Consider the following 22,500-nt stretch of genomic DNA (forward strand, 5'->3'; position numbering starts at 1 on the left):
TTAATTGTAAATAAAAGTAATAATAATAAAATACCTATACATATACCTATTATTATTATTATTATTATTTTTGTATTATTTAATATTCTTTACATATTATTTAATAGTCTTTCTCCCCATTACTACTAAGCATATTAAAAGTTATTATATATTTTGTTTTATAATTTTTAAGAATAATGTGCAATTATGTAATTTATTGATACAATTTAATATATCCATTATGATGGTACTTGTGGTAATTTATGTAGACTCTTGTTTTAAAATATGAATAGGGTCAGGTTTATTATTATTTAGAGCTAAAGCTGCTAATGAAAAATATTTAACAACAAAAACATTTTCATTAATTAAAATAAAACGAGCATAAACTGAAATAAAAAATTAAAAATCTGCCAGCCAACGTTTCACATTTTTGTTGAATTATTGACATAACTATAACAAAAAAACCAAAACATAACTAGAATCTAAAAATGGCAAACACACTGCTATGTCAATGGTATTATATTAAATATCACCGGTTAGGATATGACTGGATGAGACGTAATGATTCAGAAATGTTTATCATAGTAATGAGGACTTAAAGGAGAGATCCCCGTCTCGTTCTGCTTGCCTCGTGTCACTGTGACGTGTTCTCTGGTTCACAGCTCATCGACCGCGCCGTTAAGGTCCTGGATCAGATGCCTCCGTACGACACTCATAAGATCGGCGTGGTGTTTGTGGGAGTCGGGCAGGTAGAGCGCCGTTCCTCTGTGTCCGTGCCGTAGATCGTCTGGACGCTTGACTCTTGTTTCTTATCAGGCCAGTAACGAGGTGTCCATCCTGTCCAACGAGTACGGCTCCAACCGCTACGCTCAGTTCCTCACGGGCCTGGGAAAGCTCATCCACCTGAAGGACTGCGACCCGGACCAGATCTTCCTGGGAGGACTGGATCAGTACGGAGACGACGGAGAGTTCACCTACTGCTGGCACGATGACATCATGCAAGGTCAGGGGTCGCTCTGAGAAACGGTGTTAAACGGTTAACGTTGCTCATGCAAGTAATAAAACGACAGCAGCTATCATTTCATAAAAGAATTAGAAGAATAATGCATTAGTGAATGTTGAAATGAATATGAACTGAGATCGTGTGTGTGTGTGTGTGTTTTATCATAAATTTTTTTTTAAATTATTTAATATTCTTTCTCCCTGCTACTAACAAAAGTAGTTGTTGTTATTAATATTGAATGCTAGCAAACTGAATTAAGTTTTTCTTTCTCTAGTCGCTTTTTTTTGTATTTATATATATATATATGTATGTATATGTATGTATGTATATATATATGTGTGTGTATATATATATGTATACTATATATATATATATATATATATATATATATATATATATATATGTATATATATATATATATATATATATATATATATATATATATATATATATATATATATATATATATATATATTGTAATATTTTATAATAATAATAATAGTAATTTTAAGTACTACTAGATGTTATTTATTACTGCTACTATTACTAGTAGCTGCAGTTATTATTCACTATTTATGTCTATTTATTAAACGTAATAAGACATTTCCTAAGGAAGGCCTCATGAAGAGCTGCAGCTGACGCAGGTGTGTTGTTCCCGCAGCCATCTTCCATATAGCCACTCTGATGCCGAACCGCGAGAGCGACAAGGGCTGCTGCAATAAGAAGCGCCACATCGGGAACGACTTTGTGGTGGTGGTTTACAACGACTCCGGAGAGGAGTACAAGCTCGGCACCATCAAGGTGTGTGAGGGGCCCAAGGTTCTGATGTCCTTTGCTCAGGAGCATTTGTAAAGGATGATATTTTGTGTTGGTTCTTGCGTTTAGGGACAGTTCAACTTCGTGGAGGTGCTTATAAAACCTCTGGACTACGAGAGTAACCTGGTCACGCTGCAGTGCAGGAAAGGTGTGTGTGTGTGTGTATGTGAGTGTGTCTGTGTGTGTATGTGTGTGTGTGTGTCTGAGTGTGTGTCTGAGTGTGTGTCTGAGTGTGTGTCTGAGTGTGTGTCTGAGTGTGTGTCTGTGTGTGTGTCTGAGTGTGTGTCTGTGTGTGCGCGTGCGTGAGTGTGTGTGTGTGAGAGTGCGTGTGAGTGTGTGTGTCTGTGTGTGTGTGTCTGTGTCTGTGTGTGTGTGTGTGTCTGTGTGTGTGTCTGTGTGTGTGTGTGTGTGTGAGAGTGTGTGTGTGCGCGTGTGTGAGTGTGTGTGTGTGTGTGTGTGTGTGTGTGTGTGTGTGTGTGTGTGTGTGTGTGTGTGTGTGTGTGTGTGTGTGTGTGTGTGTGTGTGTGTGTGTGTGTGTGTGTGTGTGTGTGTGTGTGTGTGTGTGTGTGTGTGTGTGTGTGTGTGTGTGTGTGTGTGTGTGTGTGTGTGTGTGTGTGTGTGTGTGTGTCTGTGTGTGTGTGTGTGTGTGTGTGTGTGTGTGTGTGTGTGTGTGTGTGTGTGTGTGTGTGTGTGTGTGTGTGTGTGTGTGTGTGTGTGTGTGTGTGTGTGTGTGTGTGTGTGTGTGTGTGTGTGTCTGTGTCTGTGTCTGTGTCTGTGTGTGTGTGTGTCTGTGTGTGTGTGTGTGTGTGTGTGTCTGTGTGTGTGTGTCTGTGTGTGTGTGTGTGTGTGTGTGTGTCTGTGTGTGTGTGTGTGTGTGTGTGTGTGTGTGTGTGTGTGTGTGTGTGTGTGTGTGTGTGTCTGTGTGTGTGTGTGTGTGTGTGTGTGTGTGTGTGTGTGTGTGTGTGCTCAGTCCCGCTGTAACTCGTCCTCTTCTCTCAGATCTGGAGGGTTTGGTGGACACCAGTGTGGCGAAGATCGTTTCTGACCGGAATCTACCGCTGCTCGTGAGACAGATGGCTCTTCATGCCAACGTGAGACCCCTTCGTGTCTTTTCTCTCATTTTCTTTTCCACATCGAAGCTTAATTCTGACACAATAAAAAAAGTGAGTGTGGTGCAGGTTTGTATCTCACGATTTGGATGTTTCTCCCAGAAGTGAGTTCATATCACACAGAGTTTACAAACTACAATTCTGACTTTTCCCTCAGAAATCTTAGTTTACATTTTGCATTTCAGTATTTTATCATTTTTTTATTTATTTTATTTTTCTACTTTTTTCTACTACTTTTTTAGTTTTTTTCTTGCAATTCAGAGAAATATAAATAATTTCCCTTGTAATTTTAAATAGTTTTTTCAGTTTACATCTACATTTTTTTTCCACAACAGAATAATAAAAAAAAAGTCTATAGACAGAGAAAAAACGCAGGAATTAAACGCGAGCATAAAGTTGCAGTTACCTTTTTTCATTTATATATTTTATTTAATCCATTGTGGAAACAAGCTTCCATAGTTGTTTCTGTTTTCTCTGTGTGAGATTCATTCACTTAACATTGAGAAAAAGGTAACCAGTCTGTGGTTTTGGGTTATTGGCTGTTTATTTGTCAAGATCTGAGGCGTTTTTTAGTGCGAATATAGTGATAACAAAAATTCAGTTTCCGTAAAACAGAAAAGTTTGGCGTACAGATTTGAGCGCTGCTGTCTTTTCTTCTGGGCTAGTTGTTTTCCCACCTGCTGTGATACGTGGAGAGTGTTTTGGTGAGACTCCAGTTAGCAGCACAGGTCAGGGAAGGAAGGAGTTTAGTTTGGGAATTAGTGTGTGACCCCGGGAGCACGTTGCTATCCGAGATCAAAGTGTAGCCGTTCCAGCATGCGGGAAATCAATACAGTTTTCAGTTTCGTTGGAAAATGCTTCACGATTCTTAAGGTGGAAATGACGAGCACAATCTGGAACGATCACTTTGCATTAGAACTTGTTTTCGAGCGTTTCGCCTGCTTTCTTGTAGATGGCGTCGCTGGTGCATCAGTGCAGAGCGAACCCGTCGGACGCCTACGCTTCAAAATGGCTGGCGAGGTTGAGACACATCAAGAGGATCAGGACACGGGTACGAAAGCTCTCTGCATTGCTCTCTACATGTAAAGATTGTGAAAATACTGCCGTTCGAGGGCATTCTTGGGATCAGTGTGTTTTTAAAACGCTCATAAAGGCTGAAATTATTTGATCAAAACAGAAACAAATTATTGTGAAATATTTGTTATTTGATTATTTCTGATTTTTTTTAATTTAAAAAAAAATACAAAATTTTAAATTTTAAAGCTGAATTACGTAGTGTCACATGGTCCTTCAGAAATAATTCAAATATGCTTTTTTGAGGATACTTGGGTGAATAAAAATGCTATTAATTATTGTTAGTTACTATATTAATAATTGGGACCCAAAAATTAGTAATTTATTAATTCTATATACTAAAATATATATATATATATATATATATATATATATATATATATATATATATATATATATTACATGGAGGATGTTTTCTTTATGGACAGGCTCAGGAAGAGATTCAGTCTCGCCCCACTCAGGGTATCTCTCTGACCCAAAGCCACGCCCCCATGCAGAACAAACCCGCCCACCAGCCCTCGGGCTCTGCTTCGAACCCGGACGTCGGCCAGAGGAAGAGGCTGGTGTCCACCGTCGACGACTTCACAGACTCCGTCTAGCCAGAGACCAGCGACGTTTCTTTTTAACTGAGACCGAGCGACGCTGCATTCCCATCAGTCCAGGCGAACCGATCCAGTCCTGACGGCGGAGGGCGGCGAGGCTCGGTGTTAGTAAGATTTGATCACCTTTAAAACGGGAAGTAAGAGCTTAGCTCAACGCTGTGACTGCACCAATGAATCCCACAAAGCGCTGCTCCTGCTGGAAGATGGATCGAAAAGCACGCACTGGCATTATCAGCAGGCGGTCTTTTGTAGCCGTACGACTCGATAGCCCGCGCACACGGTTAACACGCTTTCCTGTCTCCGCCCGTCTCTTTCTCTAGGGACAACCTGTGTTCAAACGCACCTTCCCTTGTTTTCTCTGAATACGTGGAAGTGGTCTATGATAGTAACCGTCCAGCCGTTTTGCTTGGTTCCCGTTGTTTTTTTTTTTTTCTTTTTTCGTGTGCGATGGTTAACGCTTATCTAACGAGTTTCTAATAGAACGAGGGATTGTCAGAACGACGGCTAGTACGGCGAACCGCGTCAGAACGGTGTGCATGCGTGCGCTTCGCTACCAAATAAAACACTGAAACGTGCAAAGACGGCTGTTGTTCAGACTCTGCTTTTGTCTTTCGTTAATGTGGTAAAATCTAAATCTAAAAACACAATTTAGCATTCAATCCTGATCTCTCCTATTAAACCCACTATTGTTTATAGATAATTGCTCTGCATTTACATCAGAAGTAACACAAATTAAGAGCAATCCCTTATTTTGCCTTTTCAAGGTAAAAGTAAATTACCGTAATTAATTAATCGCGCATTACACTCAACACTGTCCGTTACTTTAAACATCAGAAGTCTAACGTGAAACATTAATGTGTGGAGAAGAGTTATGACGAGGAACCACAGACGCTCAGCTGTCAGACTCTTTATTTGACTTTGTCAAGTGCAAAAGCATGTAAAGCGAAGTGCTACAACGTTACAAGTACAACAGCACAATACAACACGAGATGTCAAACCTGCAAATCAACACGTTACCTTCAGCATTTAATAGAAAAACAATCAAGACTTTACAATATCGCATGCAGGTATGTTTTGGCACTGAAATATTTTAGTGGCGGTACTATCATGTAAAGAACTACTAAAAAGCCATCATGGTTTAAAATGGCCGTTTGTGCTGAATGTAGTTCCGTCTGGAAATAGCAATGCTTTCGTATCTTCTTGGGTCTCATTTTTTTTCCTTTGGCTAGTGCCGGGGAGATATATGCGGCCGAGCATCCTGCGATCCGTTTTGTGTACTGACATTTCTGCTCGGTGCGGTTAAGGCAAAGGCGATCAAACTCGAATACGATATTTACATCAGGGCACACCAATATGTACACACAAACATGACCTTTCTAAACCTGATCTGGAATGGCCTGAATGAGAACGTTACTGTAGTGGAAGTGACCTTTGACGGAATCAAAACTCCCCGTAGTGAATATTTTCGAGTGCTTAAGCATATGCTAATCATCAAATCATTCTCAACTACTCTCATTTCAATACATGAGACTTTAATACGTGTATCGATTAAAGCCGAAAACGACAATCTAAAAAAAAAAATAAAAAAAATCCTGGTTTGGGTTTTTAAAAAGAGGGTCCCTGAGCATCATCACGGTAAACAACAATTTAGTACTTCACAAGAGACATTAAATCAACACATTGTAGAAACAAATACATGAACACTAACGGTAATTAATATCCTGACGCAGCTTGTGTATAATACTCAAAGAGAATAGTTCTGGAAAGTATGTGAAGAAATAGTACATACTAGTTTAAATATGGCGAAGCACTAAAGCTTGACATTACAATAAAGTGCTAAGTTCAAAAGAAACTTAAGTTAATGTCTTGTTACTTGAGTAGCAAGCTTTGGCAAAATTATACGACGAGTAATGCTGTTGTAACTATCTCTTATGTTCGTACCAAGCTTATTTTATTATTTCTGCAAAACATTTTCCATAACACATTCAAATTAAATCACACCGATGCCATCGCAATCATTCATATTATAACTTCAATACAAAGTGCTCTTTAAATTAGATTCAAAACATAGAAGGCAGCAACAAACATACTTCCATTTATCAAAAGCTGGTTTTTCATTCATTAACAAACTACTTAATAACTACTTAATAACAATAGTAATGCTTTATGGAACATCGCGTTTACCTGCTGGAATAACAAATCCCCCATACAGAGAATTCTGGGAGTTGTGCTTGAATGAGGAACGTACCTTTGTCTTAAATCTGTCTGAATTTTTTCCTTACTTCATCTAACCTTTCTTGTCCTGCTATTACGTTATCCCAAATTTTGGGTCTCCCTTTAAATTCACACACTCTGACGTGCTTCCCCTTCTCTCAGTTTTCCTTCTAATTTCATCTTCTCTCTCTCTCTCCCTCCCTCTGGTCCGTTTTGCTCTGAGAAACCTCTGAATGGAGCTGACATGCAATTATGTCAGAGAAATATATTTGAAATCCTGAGGATTACTAGTTGTTTAGCACCCTGATGGCCTTTTCAGAAGTATGTTAGTGTGAGTGTATAAGTGTAGGTGGGTAAATTGTACAAGTTCATATATTTTCTGATATGTTTTTGTGTCTTATGTTTTGCAACATGCCATTATATTAACAAGCATGAATTATGCATAAGTACCTCAAAGCATAGCTCTATATTTATGTAATGGCATCAAATATGTACCTGCAATCTGGGTGTGTTTTGTGTCTGTATGTGTGCGAGTTTGTCAGTGTGAGCCCTTTTTGAATAAGCTGTGCCTATTCTGCATCAATGGGCGATACATATACCCATGACCTTATAATAGCTTCCTTTAACAACACAAAAAAAGGTTCATCAAACATAACTAAAAACATTGTACAACAAATACCATCAAGCTTTAGCCATCCTGCATCAACAGGCGTTCTGTTGTAGTCCTTCATTGTCTCTTTCAAGAGTCTGTTTTGTTGTTACGACAGCACAAGGTGTGCTCTTGTCGGGTTTAGCCCAATTGACCACCAGGGTCGAGAGGCTGAACTTGAGGTCACTGCAAGTGGGGAAAGAAAAGGGCAACTTGCATCAGCTGGAACTTTTTGAGGATTGTAGAAACCACGGTGACCTGCACCCAGTTTCCATCTTGAGTAAGGCATTATAAATCAAAAGACTGGTAGGTTGGAACTTGAGACTATGGTGTAGTATTTGGCTTTGAGCAACTCTTCTTGAGGGCCTGGTTACAAAACCTGCTGTCACCAGGTCCTTCTTTCTTCACGAAAAACTGTAACCCTTGAGCTTCAACATTACTTGAGTTCCGAAGCCTTACAACTCAATTCCAAATTCCTGCCTGTACTTGTGTACTGACTGGTGGAACATTGGGATCTCAAGGTTTGGGGAGTCCTGAGATAGGTCTATCCGTGTTGGGGTGCACCTTATTTTTAAGAGGGGGAGGTTTGTGCTTGCGTTTGCGGGTGGGATTTGTAGTAGTGTGTGCAGGGTGCCGGAATACGCTGGAGGGAAGGTTCTCGCTGTTGGTGGGAGAAATCCACTCATGGGAGCGAGGGATAGGTATAGGGGTAGTAATGGCAGAAACAGGAGCAGTTGAGGAAGCAGACACTGGAGTAGGTACAGGGGTAGGGGCGGGTTTGTTGGCACAGCCAGCAACCTTAGATTCCCCTTGGAAATTTGGGTTCACTTTGTTGGAGGTTCCTTTAATTTTATGAGAATACTTGTCAGCCTTTTGGCCTCTAGGTTGACTACTGTCCTCCTTAGGTGGACTTGCTTTGTCCACATTAGGAGGGTCTTTCTCAGTCTTGTCAACATCTGCAACTACGGTACTAGGAGTTTCTTGAGTCTCTTGAAGACTATCTTTCCTGTGGGGACTCAAGTCCACCTTATTGAGGCTTGTGGGAAGAGCACTTGTGATTTGTGATAACTTCTCTGATTTCCTTGACCTTCGATCTTTCTTGTGAGGATTTCTCTCAGATGCAGGTGCACTTATTACAGTTCTAGGTGGAGATAAGCTACTCTCTGAAACCTGTGTACTCCTGTCTGTCCCCTTGTACCTATGTTTCTTCTGTCCTGCAGAGTCCAGACTTCTCTGGTGGCGTACCCCTCTGCCCCGTCCTCTACTCTTCCTCAGCAGTCTCTCTATGTGGCACTCTGTTCGATAAAGTTCCTCTGTGGCATGGGTTACCCGGTCCAGTTGCAGAAGCAAAGCATCGAAGGCTGGGAGGATTCTGCGGAGTGTTGCCTCCATCTCAGCTCTCTCTTTCCAGCCTTGGCCTCCAACTATCACCCCGAGACCTAAGGTGAGGCCTAGTCCCAGACCTGGCGCTTCAGCCAAACTGCAAGGGCTGCTGGATGTGGGACGCCAGGAGGCCTCAGATCCTCCGTCAACACTGTCGGGAGTTGGGGGAGCCTCAGGAGTGTCCAGAGGAGGAAGACACAAGGACTTGCAGTCACTAGTTGAAGAGGAACGTGAAGGGGGGAGCTCCATACCCTCAAACCGCACCTTGTGACGGAACTGTCAAGGAAGAAAGGGATAATGGGTCAAGAGAAGGTGGCGGTAATTTGAAGGGCAAAGGTATTGATGGTTTAATCTGGAGGACCGGCAACTCAACATATCAGAGTATTGAAGCAAGTAGTAATTTATAAAAGTATTCGGTAAATTGCTTTGGATAAAGGAAATCACTGGGAGCAACCTGGGGTAAGGGGCCCAATGGTAACAGCTCATTCTTTTCAGTGTTAGAACAGGAACCATTTACTCAGTCTAAGGTTTAACCACAATCTTTTTTTGTGCTCTATAAATTGCTTTGGGTTAAAATCATGTATTAAGGTACTACCAATCTATAGAAGGGAAAATGGGATTAGAAGATTGAGTGATTCAAGTTGAAGGAAAAAACAGTGAATAAAAAGTGCTTCAGCTAGAATTATCTATACACAGAGTTCATAAATTTATCAGATACATGCATTAAGACTGTGTTAAGGTGCATTAAATAAAAGGGCAGCGAATCTTGGGTATTATAGAAGTACAGTACACAGACCTCTTTAGCACGGCTTAGCCCCATCCACATTTTGAGGCGTCGCAGAAACAACTCTACCATTTCATAGTCCTGCAGGTCAACGGCTGGACGGTAAAGTTCTGCCCTTGCCCGACGATAATTCCTTAGCAACGCCGAGATCAAAAGCCACAGCAAAACAAGTCGGAGGAGAGTGAAGCTAATGTAGAAGATGAAACACAAAGCAGAACATGGGGAGGAGCCACTGTCTGGTCGCCATGACAACAGTCCACGCCCATTAGAGCCAATTAACTTCAGGCAAGTAGAGCCAACAGTTCCGTAGCCTTCCATGACAGAGTGGAAAAGCTAGAGGGAGGGAAAAACATAGCACTTGTCTTAACATTTTGCTAACGTTTTTTCATAAATACTGTTCTAAAATAAATATGAAGTTATCAGAACAGACTGCTTTTAAGAGATATAAAATGTTCACTAATGGCTCATAATTGACCCATTAAATATTCTAGTTGAGTGAGGGAGATAATTTAACGGCCTTCTGCACCTGCTTCAATTCAATGTTTTTTTGCACTTTCTTTATGTAAACAGCCTAGAATTTCTAGGAATTTTATGCTAATCATTCAGGAGGAAGGACGTTTGGTGTGTTCAAATCCAAATTCAAATATGCAAATGAGTACACAGGTACAGGCACTGGACTCACAATATGTTTTCCAGTGTATTGTTAAGAAGTTGCTAGGGCACTGTTATGTGGTTGTTAAAATGATGGTCAACTCAAACAAGCCCTCCCCCAAATACTAGAATATTCTGGTCTATGGGATTTTGCATCTGCTTTAAAAATGAAAAAGCACAACTCTCCTTAACAAGTCACATTATCTGACACCAGTTCATGCTAGGTAATACACATTAATTCAGCATAACTTTTTTCTTCCCTATGTAGGAAATTTGTAATTGAGGCAGAACCAAGGTCCTCATACACTTAGTTATGTACGTAGTTAAAAGACACAAACATTCAGATTCAGATAAATCATAGGCTGACGTCAAGGAGAGGTGACATTTTTATGAACTCATGTCCTTTATGTATCTATATCTGTCTTTAATTATACTCGTTTCCTCTGCATTAGTAGGAAATTTGTAGATGAGTGTAGGTCTCCGGAAAATCATGACTAAATCTATTATTCATTTTTCTGAGAAAAAAAAAACACTGACAGGTTTGTGTTTACCAAGCAACCATGAGTCCATGTGGTTTAAATCATTTTTGCAGATGGTGTGCATCACTGTGTGTATGGATGTGTACTAACCAGGTGTCCGGTGTGTGAGTATGCCAACAGGAACACAAGTAGAGTGACTGCAACTGTCAGCAGCTCCCAGAAAGATCTCCTTAGTGTTCTGCCGAAAACCCCCCATTCTCTCATGAAACGCAGCTGGTGTGATGCCTAAAAAGAGAACAATTATGTGTGATAGTGCCTCCTTACCAGTTTGTATTTTCATACTATTAATTGCTGCAGAATTATTTAACATTTTTTTGATTGTACAAAAATATAAAAATACTAGGGCTGAGAAAATAATTCAATGCGTTGTGAATCAAGAAATTATATAGATTCTGAGATTTTCGAAATGCATTGCGATTCTCTCCTGATTCAATTCTGAGCTTGCATGCTTTAGAAACATTCGTTCTGTTGGTGCCAATAGCCTCACAGTAGTGTGCTGACATACAGCACAACTGCTCTTACGGGGACCCGAGTACGAATTAAAGCTTACAGTCCTTTGCCCGAGCCTGCATCCCTCTCTTTTCACCCAAAAGATTTCCTGTCTATACTACACTGTCCTGTCAAATTAAAGGCACAAAAAGTGAAAAACAAAACCCCCAAAAAGCACACACCTGAACCTAAAATAATCATTCATAAAGTTTACAGTGGGTTGTGTTTACATTAATGTTTTCATGTATTCTGAGCCAGTTTAATTTCATGACGAATGCACAAGCACTCTTCATGAGTGCGCAGTGAAAAACTAGATCAAATTGCCATCTGCTGTTAAAAACTAAACTCTTTGTTTATGAATTGATTCCAGGGAGAATTGTGTTGCATCCAGAATTGATATAGAACGTAAAAAGCCTCAGCATACATCTGAAAATCTCTTCGAGCATGAGCATATTGAAACAAAGATTAATTCATCAGGCTCATCACCTTCCATTGTCAATTGCACGCATTCTTCCGTGTGCTCAATCTGGCAACCCGCATGAGCATCGAGTCTGAGTAGAAGGGGGCATTAGAGATAATTCTCTCCAGTATTCTGAATTTAGACTGGACTGCTAGCTAATTATATGCAGAACAATTTAAATATTTTTTCATGTTTGACCTGATGTGTACAGGAGACAGGAAACTTGAAGTGGGAATTTATAACTTTGCAGATGTGCATCTGTATAAAGTAGCACTCATTTAGCTGTCTCGAATAATCTAATTAGCAGGACAATCCCGCTGGAATACCCTGAGGTTAAGTGCCTTGCTCAGGGGCACAATGGTTCATTCTTCTAGTTATAAGTTCTGAACTTCATCTAGTACACCATCTCACACTATTGCATATTTATGGCATTCTGCAGCTCCAATTTAAAGAGCATATTTTTAACAATGCCGAATATATGGGTTTGATTCCCATTTGCTCACCTTGAGGACCAGTAGGAAGAGCAGAGTCGCGCTGAGCTGGGTTAGAACCTGGTTCTGTTGAGCCAAAGGAAAGAAGTCCGTAAATGTGTCCCGTTGTTGTAGAAATGAGCCCCACTGGTGGGCGGACAGTACAGAGCGGCTCAGATGCAGCGAGACGACGCAAATCGCCAACAGCAGACTGCAAACACTTGCTACATTCCACAAGCGCAGGAAATAACCACGCCCTTGTTTCCAAACAACCACACCCTCACGTACAGAGAAATAGATCACGAAGACCAGCAGGAGGAGCTGTGAGAGAAACGGGACTTAATGAACCTTTGTTAACACGGCAAAAAATCACTGAAATAATAGGATCAGCGTTTTATGATTACCGTGAGGAACAGCGGCAGGTCCATGCCGTGCCTGAGCGTGTGGAGGCTGCAGGTTTTGAGGTCCAGACTCAACTGAGCACGCTCAGATACTGGAAACTCCAGCAGGAAGGTGAAGACGGCTAACAGATCGGTGTTGATGTTATAGAGGGGAAACTCCACGAACATAGCTCTGGTCCTGAACACAAACACACGAAACATCAGAGGACAGTCTAATATTTGTGCCATGCAATAAAAAAATCATTAATATAAAATGTTTTACATATAAAAAGTGTTTGATTGATTGCAACATTTTATTTACTACCAAAAAAAATATATATATATATATATATATATATATAACAAAGAAAAAATCTAATCTAAAACAATATAATATAAAAATTATACACAAAAAGATTACATTTTAAAATCTATTATAAATGCATTGTTAATAAAAAAAATTGACAATAATTTTAATACTGTATAAAATATTATATAAATTAAATTATCTGCTAAAAAGTTATTTTGATTAGCTAATCATTTCATTACTGATAAGTGATCATATATTTTAGCTTAGTTTTGAAAACCAACTGTTGCTCTTTTATACATTTATCTACATTTATACAGTTTATATTTGAGGGAACTGGTCTGATCAATTTCCTAGAAGGTATATTGTTTGGTACAAATGTAATAAATAGTCAATATAAAACTTTTCCTCCTCTACTTTTCTTCAGTCTTTTGTCGAGCATCTCCTCACTGACTGATTAGTATGTATTGGCTGCATCAGTGTGTGTGTGTGTGTGTGTGTTCATACTCACAGCGGGTCGAGCCACTGGTGTGTGTTGAGTTGTTTGATCAGAGCTCTGGAGTCCTGCACGGTCCTGCTGAGATCCTGCACAAATCCGGCGCTGCTGTAGACAGACACCTGCCCCCAGTGCCACACGCTGCACACACATCAAACCTGCATGAGAATCTCACCGACGTGCGGAGAAAACAAACACAACCTCTGAACCAGAACCCCGTGATCCCAGATCAGTCTGGGTCATGATTAATTCATCTAAAGATCCGTGCAGACCGATCCAGGTTTATTTCACCCTCGTCTTCCAGTTTTCCAAGCAGTGTCATAGAAGAACAAAGCTTCTTTAATCTCGTAGATGAAATCGGTCAAAATGCACCTTACTCTTCCGTGTAAACAATGGGTCCGGCCAAAGAGACGGCGGATGCATCACGTGACTCTCACCCGCTGCTCGGAGCTGTCCTGATGCTCCAGTTCTGCACCAGTTCTGACTCTGACTCCGCCCACCCGGCCGGGACGCACCCGAACCACGAGGCTGCTGGGAAATGGCCGGCGACGGGGCATTCTGGAAGAAAGATAGGGGTCAAAGTTCATAAACCTTTCCTAAGAATGTGTCAGTGCTGGGAAAGTTAATGTAACTGACTACATTTGATTACTTTACAAAATTTCGAACAAATTTGAATCATTTTGAAACGTTTAAAGCAGGCAGGTTTAACCTCTGCAAAATTCATTCATCGTTTGAAAAAAAATCAGGCTCTTTTTACTTTTTAGGTCATGCAAATACAGATTTAAAGTCAGAACTGTCAGAACTATATTGTTTTTAAAAATCAAATCTTTGCATAGTTATAACACAATGACAGATAAAGCAGATAATCTTAAAAATAAAGCATATACATTATGTGTCCTAATCTATGTGTGAAAATATAAAAATAAGATAATGATTAAAAAAAGGGAGTTACGTCATTTCTTTTTTTCCTCTCCCTGATCGCAGTTCCCTTTATGTTGCATATAAACGATGTATTTCAGAAACATGGAACTAGTTACTCCTCAACACCGAAGGTTTGTTAGTCACAGATGTGAATTCTCATGTGGACGTGTGTCTAAATGAAGCGCTCTCAGTCTCAGTCTGACAGCGGCGCTGCTTGGACACACTCTGTCCATCTCATTGTTCTCTGGAAAATGAAAGAAGATTTCCTCCATCTGCGAGCGCTGACCTCTTAATAAGAGGAATCGAATCACGCACACGTTCTTTATAGGGCCGTATGCAAGTCCAGCAGCACACGACCAACAAAGGTAATAAAAGCAGAAAATGAGCTGCTTTATATATATATATATATGTGTGTAACGCATTCCTGAAAAAACTATATTCTTCACACCCAGCGTTTGTTCAGAAACAGGTGCCTTTGATATTATTATTCCCAACAATAATAAAAGTTAAATGTGCTAAATCCAGTGTATATACTATACTTTTTATATAAAATATAAACAATGGATGGGATTTAGTGCATGCAAAGCTTATTATAATGTGTCATAAGAATCAGTGTCAGTGCTGGGAAGGGTACTTTGGAAAGTAACAGGTTATAGGTTATAGTAATGTAGCTATTCACCTGATTACGTTTGATTACTTTTTTGAATTTATGTTAATGCTTATGTTCGTTTGAAACTTTTTAAAGCAGGCAGGTTTAACCTCTTCCTGTCAGACTGCGAAATCCCTCAACATATATATACTGCAATTAAACTCTAATTAATTAGCTGTTTACATAATCGGTTATACTCTTAAAGAATATGTTTCTCAGTAAGTTGCTTTGGCTAAACGGATAAAATGTGAAAAAAGGTCAATAGTACACTATTAATAATTGATTTGAATATATTTATCTATGTTTTATTGATGGAGCACCTGGCTGAGCTCTCAGCTGTCGGAGCCGGGCTCGACCAATCAGCACGCTGCCCGTCTTCTCCATCAAGTCAGGTCCATCCAGTAACCGTGGTAACAGGGAGTCTGAGAGCCACGCCCACACATCTTCACGTCTGCAGGAGGAGGATCAGACAAGTTAGTGTGTGTGTGTGTGTGTGTGTGTGTGTGTGTGTGTGTGAGAGTATGACGCTCAGAGAGGCTCATGGTGTGAAACAGCAGCCACCTGTCGAAAACACTACATCAGCATACTGTCAGCTCACCTCGCTCTGTCTGATCTCATACATCAACACACACACACACACACACACACACACACACACACACACACACACACTCCGCCCCGTGGAGTCTGACTGCACAGACGGGTGAACAAAAGAAAAAACACAAGCTGGAAATACTGTCAAAGTGTGCAGGACCATATCCTAAACAACAATATTAGTTTGTTTCTGCCTCTGAAACAACTTTTGTGCTGATGTAACCAAAAAAACCAAAACCATACAGTATATACAGTCTGATATTTTAATATGAATGTTTGATAATATTTATAAAAGCTCATTTAAAATAATAAACACTATTAACCTAAATATTTTCAATTATTTTTTCTCAAACTAAAATCAATACTTGCTGCTATTAATATCAGTATTCATAATTTATAAAAGTGACAGCAATTATCAATAATATTAATAGAGTAATGATATTATAATAAACAAATAACCAATCATAATGAATAAATGTAATGATAAATTATAATTAAATTATAATTATATCAAGTTATATTAAAATCTATTGGAATAGAAAAGATACAAAAAAGTTTAAAGTTTTAAAAGATTTATAATTTTTTTTAATTTCTTTTTTAAGCTTAATAATCTATTAATTCATCTATTGTACATAGATGAAAACCTAACTGTTGTATATTATATTAATAATCACTTATAATTAAGAAATATATCATTTAAATAATAATAATATTCCAAAAAATTAATTGTGATTTATCCAAAATTTTCGAAAGAATATTAATTAACTAGAAGCTGCATAACATTTATCAGAAAAGGGAAGTTTGTCAAGATTTAACTTGTTTAGCATCCTTTTCAAATTGTTGGCTTTTTGAGTCAGAACAATCTTTAATATCTAGACTAGTATCTGTATTAGTTTGTTGCTGGATAGAGTGCTAACTGAGTGTGTGTGTGTGAGTTTTTGGGACAAAAGAGGACATTAATTTGCATAAAGACACAGGTATTACAAGGTGAAGGGGACTTGTCAGGACATTGCCCCGTGTCCCCACTTTTTTTTGGAAATCTAAAAATAACAGTGGTTTGTACAGTATAAAAAGCCGCGGGATGTCCCGTGTGTGTCTGTTCGGTACCTGCTGATGTTGCTGAAGCGTTCTGTGAGGAAGTGCTCCTGCAGTTGAGTGTGGAGTCGCAGGCGATGGGCGTCTTTGTCCGAGTCCGAGTAGTTGAGCAGTAAAAGCACCAGCAGGAACAGCATGTAGAGCAGGAAACCCTGTCAATCCCACACAAAACATCCATTATTCAGAGCCCCACGGCCTCGGCCTGGCCATCACATCACAGCGAGCTAACGCCGGGGCTGAAGCTAACGAAGGACTTCTAGGAAAACTGTACCTTCAGCATGGTGTGCAGCAGGCGGACCTTACGGGCCTCCTCTCGGGCCTGAGAGAGAGCGAAACCCTGCGGAGGATGCACTCGAGGGATCCTCTGAACCACTCTCTCTACACGAGGACAGTCCACCAGAACATCCTGCTCCTCGGCTCTCAGACGACCCACCACCAGAGAGAAATACAGCCCCTCCAACAGCACCTGAACACACGCAGCACAACACTTAGTCCACAGTGTCATCCACGCAAGACGTTTAAAATATGCACGTTAGAGAATGTTTAGAGCAGAAATAAAGATAAATGTTCTTATTTATTGCTAAGAATATTAATACAGATAAGTAAACGTAACTATACATTATATTTAACCATTACAATAAATGCATATTAAATAATAATAATGCACTTATAAATGCAATTTATATATATAAATTATATAAAAGTTTGAGTTTATATGTGTGTGTACAGTGTATGTTTATTATGCATACATAAAATCAAACATATGCATGCATAGATTTAAGAAAAACATGCTGTTTATATATTAAATATATTTATAATATAAAAAAAAAAACTAGACTATGAATAAATGTATAACGTGTATATATAAAAAATCTATTGTATTTGTGTGTGTTTATTTAAATATACATAATAAATATAAATAGGACACGTATATACGTATATATAATTAATTGTTTGACAGCACTACATAAATTATAATAATAAATACAAACAATTATACATTCTAATTCATTAACTATATGTAATGAATACGTTATTCATTTGAATGATAATAATCAATTTGTTAAATATTATTTATTAATAATAAAACGTCTTGTCTGAAATTATTAAGTGAAACTTACTACACAGTGTTAACTTACTGTGTTCACTACTAAAACTACAAAACACACTCAACTTCAATGAAGATGAACAAGTTGAAAAAGCCCATAAATAAACCATGGAGAGCTCATGTTTCGCCGCGCAGACCGCTGCTGCGCGTGCATGTACCTTCAGAGGTTCGAGAATGAGGAATGACGACAGGAAACTGACGATACAGGAGATGAGCCACATCAGAGCCACGCCCTCGCTGAAGCTCCGCCCAAGCCACATTGATAGGCTGCTGGACAGCATAAGCCCCGCCCAGCTGGCCCACAGAGCAGCCAATCCGCACAGGGGAGGAAACGGCCTGGGCTTACACACATCCGTCACCACTGAGATACACACACATCGTGCACGAGTTCAGCTCTCTGTGTCTCTTTCTGAGGTAAAAGTGTGTGTGTGTGTGTGTGTGTGTGTGTGTACCTGTGCGTGAAGTAAAGGCCGTTTTGGGAGGGTCTCGTCTAAATGTTCCACACGGCACAGGTTCATTCATCTTTTGCAGAAGTATCACCTCTGTCTTATCGCCGAATATACTGGAGCTAAACACAAACAGCGAGGACACGTTAAACTCGTATAAAGATTTCGATTTCAAAAAAAAGAACTAAACTTAACATATAATAACTAATAATTGAGTTTATAATCGATTCTGATTTAAATTGTAACAATTTAACAGTATAACTGGTTTTACTGTAGTTTTAATCAGAAAATGCAGCCGTAAGAGGCTTTTCAAAAACATAAAAACGTTTTTTAATAATGTACATGCTATAAAATGTGACTTTTTAATTAGGACTTCATGTACTTGAAAGTTGATCGATGCATGATTCAGCGAAAACAAAAAAAAATGACTGAAGAACAACTACCAAATTTGGGATGCCGCACTATATATAAACGGTGTAATCATGTTTTTGAATATTTCACTTTATGCCTGCAATTTCCTAGTTTACAGACACCTTGAAGAGCAGACGAGAGACTTACAGATCGCCCACGTCACTGTCCGTCTGAGACAGCAGCTGCCCGTCGGCCAGAATACGCTTGATTAGATCCTCATCTGTCAATCAAAACCAGCGGCCAATCAACAACCAGCTCTACTCTTCTGGCACACGCACTAAGTACGTACTTTAGAGCTAAGTATGCACAGTCACCTGAGGAGGAGAAGTACTTGTTCCTGTGGCTGTTGTCGTAGACGGTGTCGTCCTCGTCGGGACTGAAGGGAATGTCCACACCCAGGTGTCTGCTGCCCTGACCTCTCTTGAGCCGAGGCGGGAACACCGGCCCCATCTCCACAGACGGGTCGGTCAACACATCCGGCCAATCACAGTCAGGTATGCTCCACCTCTGAAGACTACAGCAGAAGATTGTTCTCTCTCTCTTGTGCCGACTCAATCGTTCAGACTCTGATTCAGTTATACTCGTTCACTGATTCACTTACGATCAGTTCCTACACTGTTTGAATCATTCATTCATGCACTCACAACTGCTGAAACTGATTCATTTATACTCACTCATTAAGTCATTCATCAACTATTTGAGTCACTTTTAACTTTGTTCAGTCATTTACTCAACAACTTAATTCACACTAAATCAGTCAAACTCAATCTGTTTGATTCACTCATGCTCTTTGATTCACTCATGCTTTATATTCACTCACTTTCTGAATCATTCTTTCATTCACTCGTGTAATTCACGCTCATTAGTTCAGTCATTCACTGACTCTCGAATCCACTCACTTAATTCTTTCACTTTGTGAGTTGTTCATTCGTTTATTAATGTACTCACTCACTCATTCATTTAATACAGTATAACTCAATCATTCAGATTCACTCGTTCAGTCATTCACTGACTCTCTGATTCACTTACATTCACTTTCCGAATCACTCACTTACTCAGTCACTCACTCACCAACTTACTGAGTCGGATTCCTTCATAATCACTCGTTCAGTCATTTTCTGACTTGATTCACTCACACACACTTTTTGAATCATTCATTCATTCAGTCATTCACTCACTAACTCGCTCAGTGAAATGGTTTTCATTCATTTTTACACGACTAATCCTTTATTCGTTATACCTATTATTGCATTAATTTAACCATGCAGTAATAACAAAATATAAATAAAATGACAATAAAATAAAGAAAAACAAACACATACACTCCTCAATACCAATTTATTCACTCCAGTGTTATTTTTATATTATTTATATAATATAATAGCATGCATTAATACTTTGGAGCAGCTTTATTTTTTAAATTATTTGTTAAGTATTTTTTATTATTTTCTCATTATTATTTTTATTTTTTATTTCAGTCTTAGTTCATTACTCTAAATTCCATTTCAATGAGAAGAAAAGCCAACGTTTCCATTCCATTTAAGCTCATGACTTTTTCCTTCTAACATCACATCAGATTTCACTTCAGCTGTATTAGAGTTAACCAAAACAAATAGTTTCATTTAAGAGCAACACCGTATGGACAGTAATCTGCTCACCGTCGCCCAGCAAGGCTCTTATTCCCTCTCCCATTCATTGGTGTATTTGCTGTGTGTCTGTTATGTGTATTATTAAGTGTGTTGTGTTTATGATGTTTTGCGTCCTGCAGGTCTGTCCTTAATGAGCTGTGCTTTAGCGCTCCGGTGACCTCATGCTTACCTCTTAGTGGACGGCGTAGGCAGGTCAATGTTGGTCTCCTCTGAGTATGTCTGTAAAGAAAGAGAGAGAGAGAGAAAGCAGTGAGCACACGCAGTTCATCTCAGGATACCTGTTTGCTGCCTGTATATATATATATATATATCTCTCTATCTCAGCTCATGTCGCTATGCTTCACTTTCGCTCCCATCACAGTTCACGGCTGGAACCTACATGCAGCTTCTCGTCTCAGTTTTGTTCCTCATACTTCTTTAGTCTGTCAGTCGGTTCATCATGCTTTGCATTTTAATAAAAAAACGGCCTGGAAGCGTGACATCCGGCGACGCCGCGACAGACTCGACTGCAGCGCATTCAAATGTTACGAAGACGACAAAAGCACCTTTCAAGACTCAGACATTCATTTTCAAAGCGTTTAATTTGGCTCGTCCTCCGACCGCACCGCAGAGAAACGGAAAAATATCAGCAATGGCTGATAAAACATAATGATATGATATGAGGTTTCTCGCTGCCTTTATGGTTACGTGCTTCAATTTGGAGAACGTGAAAGGTATGAGAGAAACACATCTGGGTCTCTGTCTGAAAAAAATCTATATACATATATTGTATTCTTTGAATAACAGATAGAACAGAAAGTGTGTTTTAACCTCGGAGGTTCAGCGGTGCTCGGGGTCATGCATTATTGGATTGTAAAGTATTTATACATTATTGAACTAATTATGCGCTTTTAATTAATGCTAATTCACAAACCAAAGCTGAATCATTTACTAGAATGCGAGTCTAAAGAAATGTAATGTAAATGTACACATGCTTCAGCTAACACTTTTGTCCAAACTATCAATATTCATAGCAACCAAAGTGATAGGGTTTAATAAAGAACTAGATTGAACAAAAACAAACGCAGGATAGAAATGCAAAGAAGCTGTACTAAATAAATACTAATTAATTCATGAAAGAACTATATAAGACTACTTACCAAATAACAAATACACAAAACTGAACAAACAAAAAGATAAATACATCCATGTATATATACATTCATAGTTTTGGTTCGTTAGTTAGTAGTGGTTTAAGTACTTCTCTACCAGTATTTAAACTTACCTCTCCAGGAACGCCATTCAGCATCAAAAAAGAGCTTCCTGTCAGTGAGTTATCCAGGAAGTCATCGATCTCTAGAGACTCTTGGTCCACCTGAGGAGGAAGCTGCTCCACAGACACCTGACCGTCATCAACAACAGAGAAACAGCCTTTCAGTTACCACACCGCTGCAGTGATGTGTGTGTGAGAGAGAGAGAGAGAGAGAGTGTGTGTGTGTGTGAGTGTGTGAGAGAGAGAGCGAGTGTGAGTGTGTGTGAGAGAGAAAGAGACAGAGTGTGTGTGTGTGAGAGAGAGAGAGAGTGTGTGTGAGTGAGAGAGAGAGATGTGTGTGTGTGTGTGAGGAGTGTGTGAGTGAGAGAGAGAGTGTGTGTGTGTGAGAGAGAGAGATTGTGTGTGTGTGTGTGTGTGAGCGAGTGTGTGAGTGAGAGAGAGAGAGAGAGAGAGAGAGAGTGTGTGTGAGTGTGTGTGAGAGAGAAAGAGACAGAGTGTGTATGTGTGTGTGTGTGTGTGTGAGAGAGAGATTGTGTGTGTGTGTGTGTGAGCGAGTGTGTTTGAGTGTGTGAAAGAGAGAGAGAGATAGTGTGTGTGTGTGTGAAAGTTTGTGAGAGTTTGAGTGTGTGTGAGAGGGAGAGTGTGTGTGTGAGAGATATTGTGTGTTTGTGTGTAAGGGAAATAGGATTAGAGTTTTGTGTGTGTGTGTGTGTGTGTGTGTGCTTGTTTATGCTACACCGAGGGGCCAAATGTCCCCTATCCAACAAGGAAAGTAAAATCTGAAATATTTGACATTGTGGGGACCGACCTGTGGTTCCCGCGAGGAAAGAATTATTACAAATATTAAATGATGTTTATCTCAAAGTGTAAGAATGCAAACAGGTTTTCTTTAAGGGGTAGGTTTAGGGTCAGATTAAGGGATAGAAAATATCATTTGGTCAGTATAAAAGTAATAGAAGTCTATGGTAAG

General features: G+C 39.4%; 2 protein-coding genes across 4 annotated transcripts in view; one reads left to right on the forward strand and one right to left on the reverse strand.

The window, feature by feature from the left end:
• tsc2 (TSC complex subunit 2) overlaps positions 1-5,164 on the forward strand; it is a 44,702-nt gene extending 39,538 nt beyond the window's left edge. For all 3 annotated transcript variants that reach the window (XM_043240946.1, XM_043240953.1, XM_043240960.1), the window contains 7 exons: positions 642-728; positions 796-982; positions 1,644-1,783; positions 1,868-1,946; positions 2,798-2,889; positions 3,860-3,958; positions 4,410-5,164. In XM_043240946.1, coding sequence (XP_043096881.1) covers positions 642-728; positions 796-982; positions 1,644-1,783; positions 1,868-1,946; positions 2,798-2,889; positions 3,860-3,958; positions 4,410-4,580 — 855 coding nt within the window. In that variant the 3' untranslated portion in view covers positions 4,581-5,164. The remainder of the gene's footprint in view (positions 1-641; positions 729-795; positions 983-1,643; positions 1,784-1,867; positions 1,947-2,797; positions 2,890-3,859; positions 3,959-4,409) is intronic.
• A 310-nt stretch (positions 5,165-5,474) lies between these two features.
• Positions 5,475-22,500, reverse strand: part of pkd1a (polycystic kidney disease 1a) — a 79,363-nt gene continuing 62,337 nt past the window's right edge. The window contains 16 exon segments of the mRNA XM_043240944.1: positions 5,475-9,105; positions 9,626-9,946; positions 10,894-11,028; positions 12,256-12,543; positions 12,627-12,801; positions 13,421-13,546; positions 13,843-13,963; positions 15,296-15,426; positions 16,677-16,816; positions 16,936-17,130; positions 17,931-18,133; positions 18,225-18,340; positions 18,777-18,849; positions 18,944-19,143; positions 20,448-20,497; positions 21,543-21,659. Of these exon segments, the coding sequence (XP_043096879.1) occupies positions 7,963-9,105; positions 9,626-9,946; positions 10,894-11,028; positions 12,256-12,543; positions 12,627-12,801; positions 13,421-13,546; positions 13,843-13,963; positions 15,296-15,426; positions 16,677-16,816; positions 16,936-17,130; positions 17,931-18,133; positions 18,225-18,340; positions 18,777-18,849; positions 18,944-19,143; positions 20,448-20,497; positions 21,543-21,659 (3,534 nt within the window). The 3' untranslated portion in view covers positions 5,475-7,962.

This window comes from Puntigrus tetrazona, chromosome 1 (assembly GCF_018831695.1).
Source record: "Puntigrus tetrazona isolate hp1 chromosome 1, ASM1883169v1, whole genome shotgun sequence".
NCBI lineage: Eukaryota > Metazoa > Chordata > Actinopteri > Cypriniformes > Cyprinidae > Puntigrus > Puntigrus tetrazona.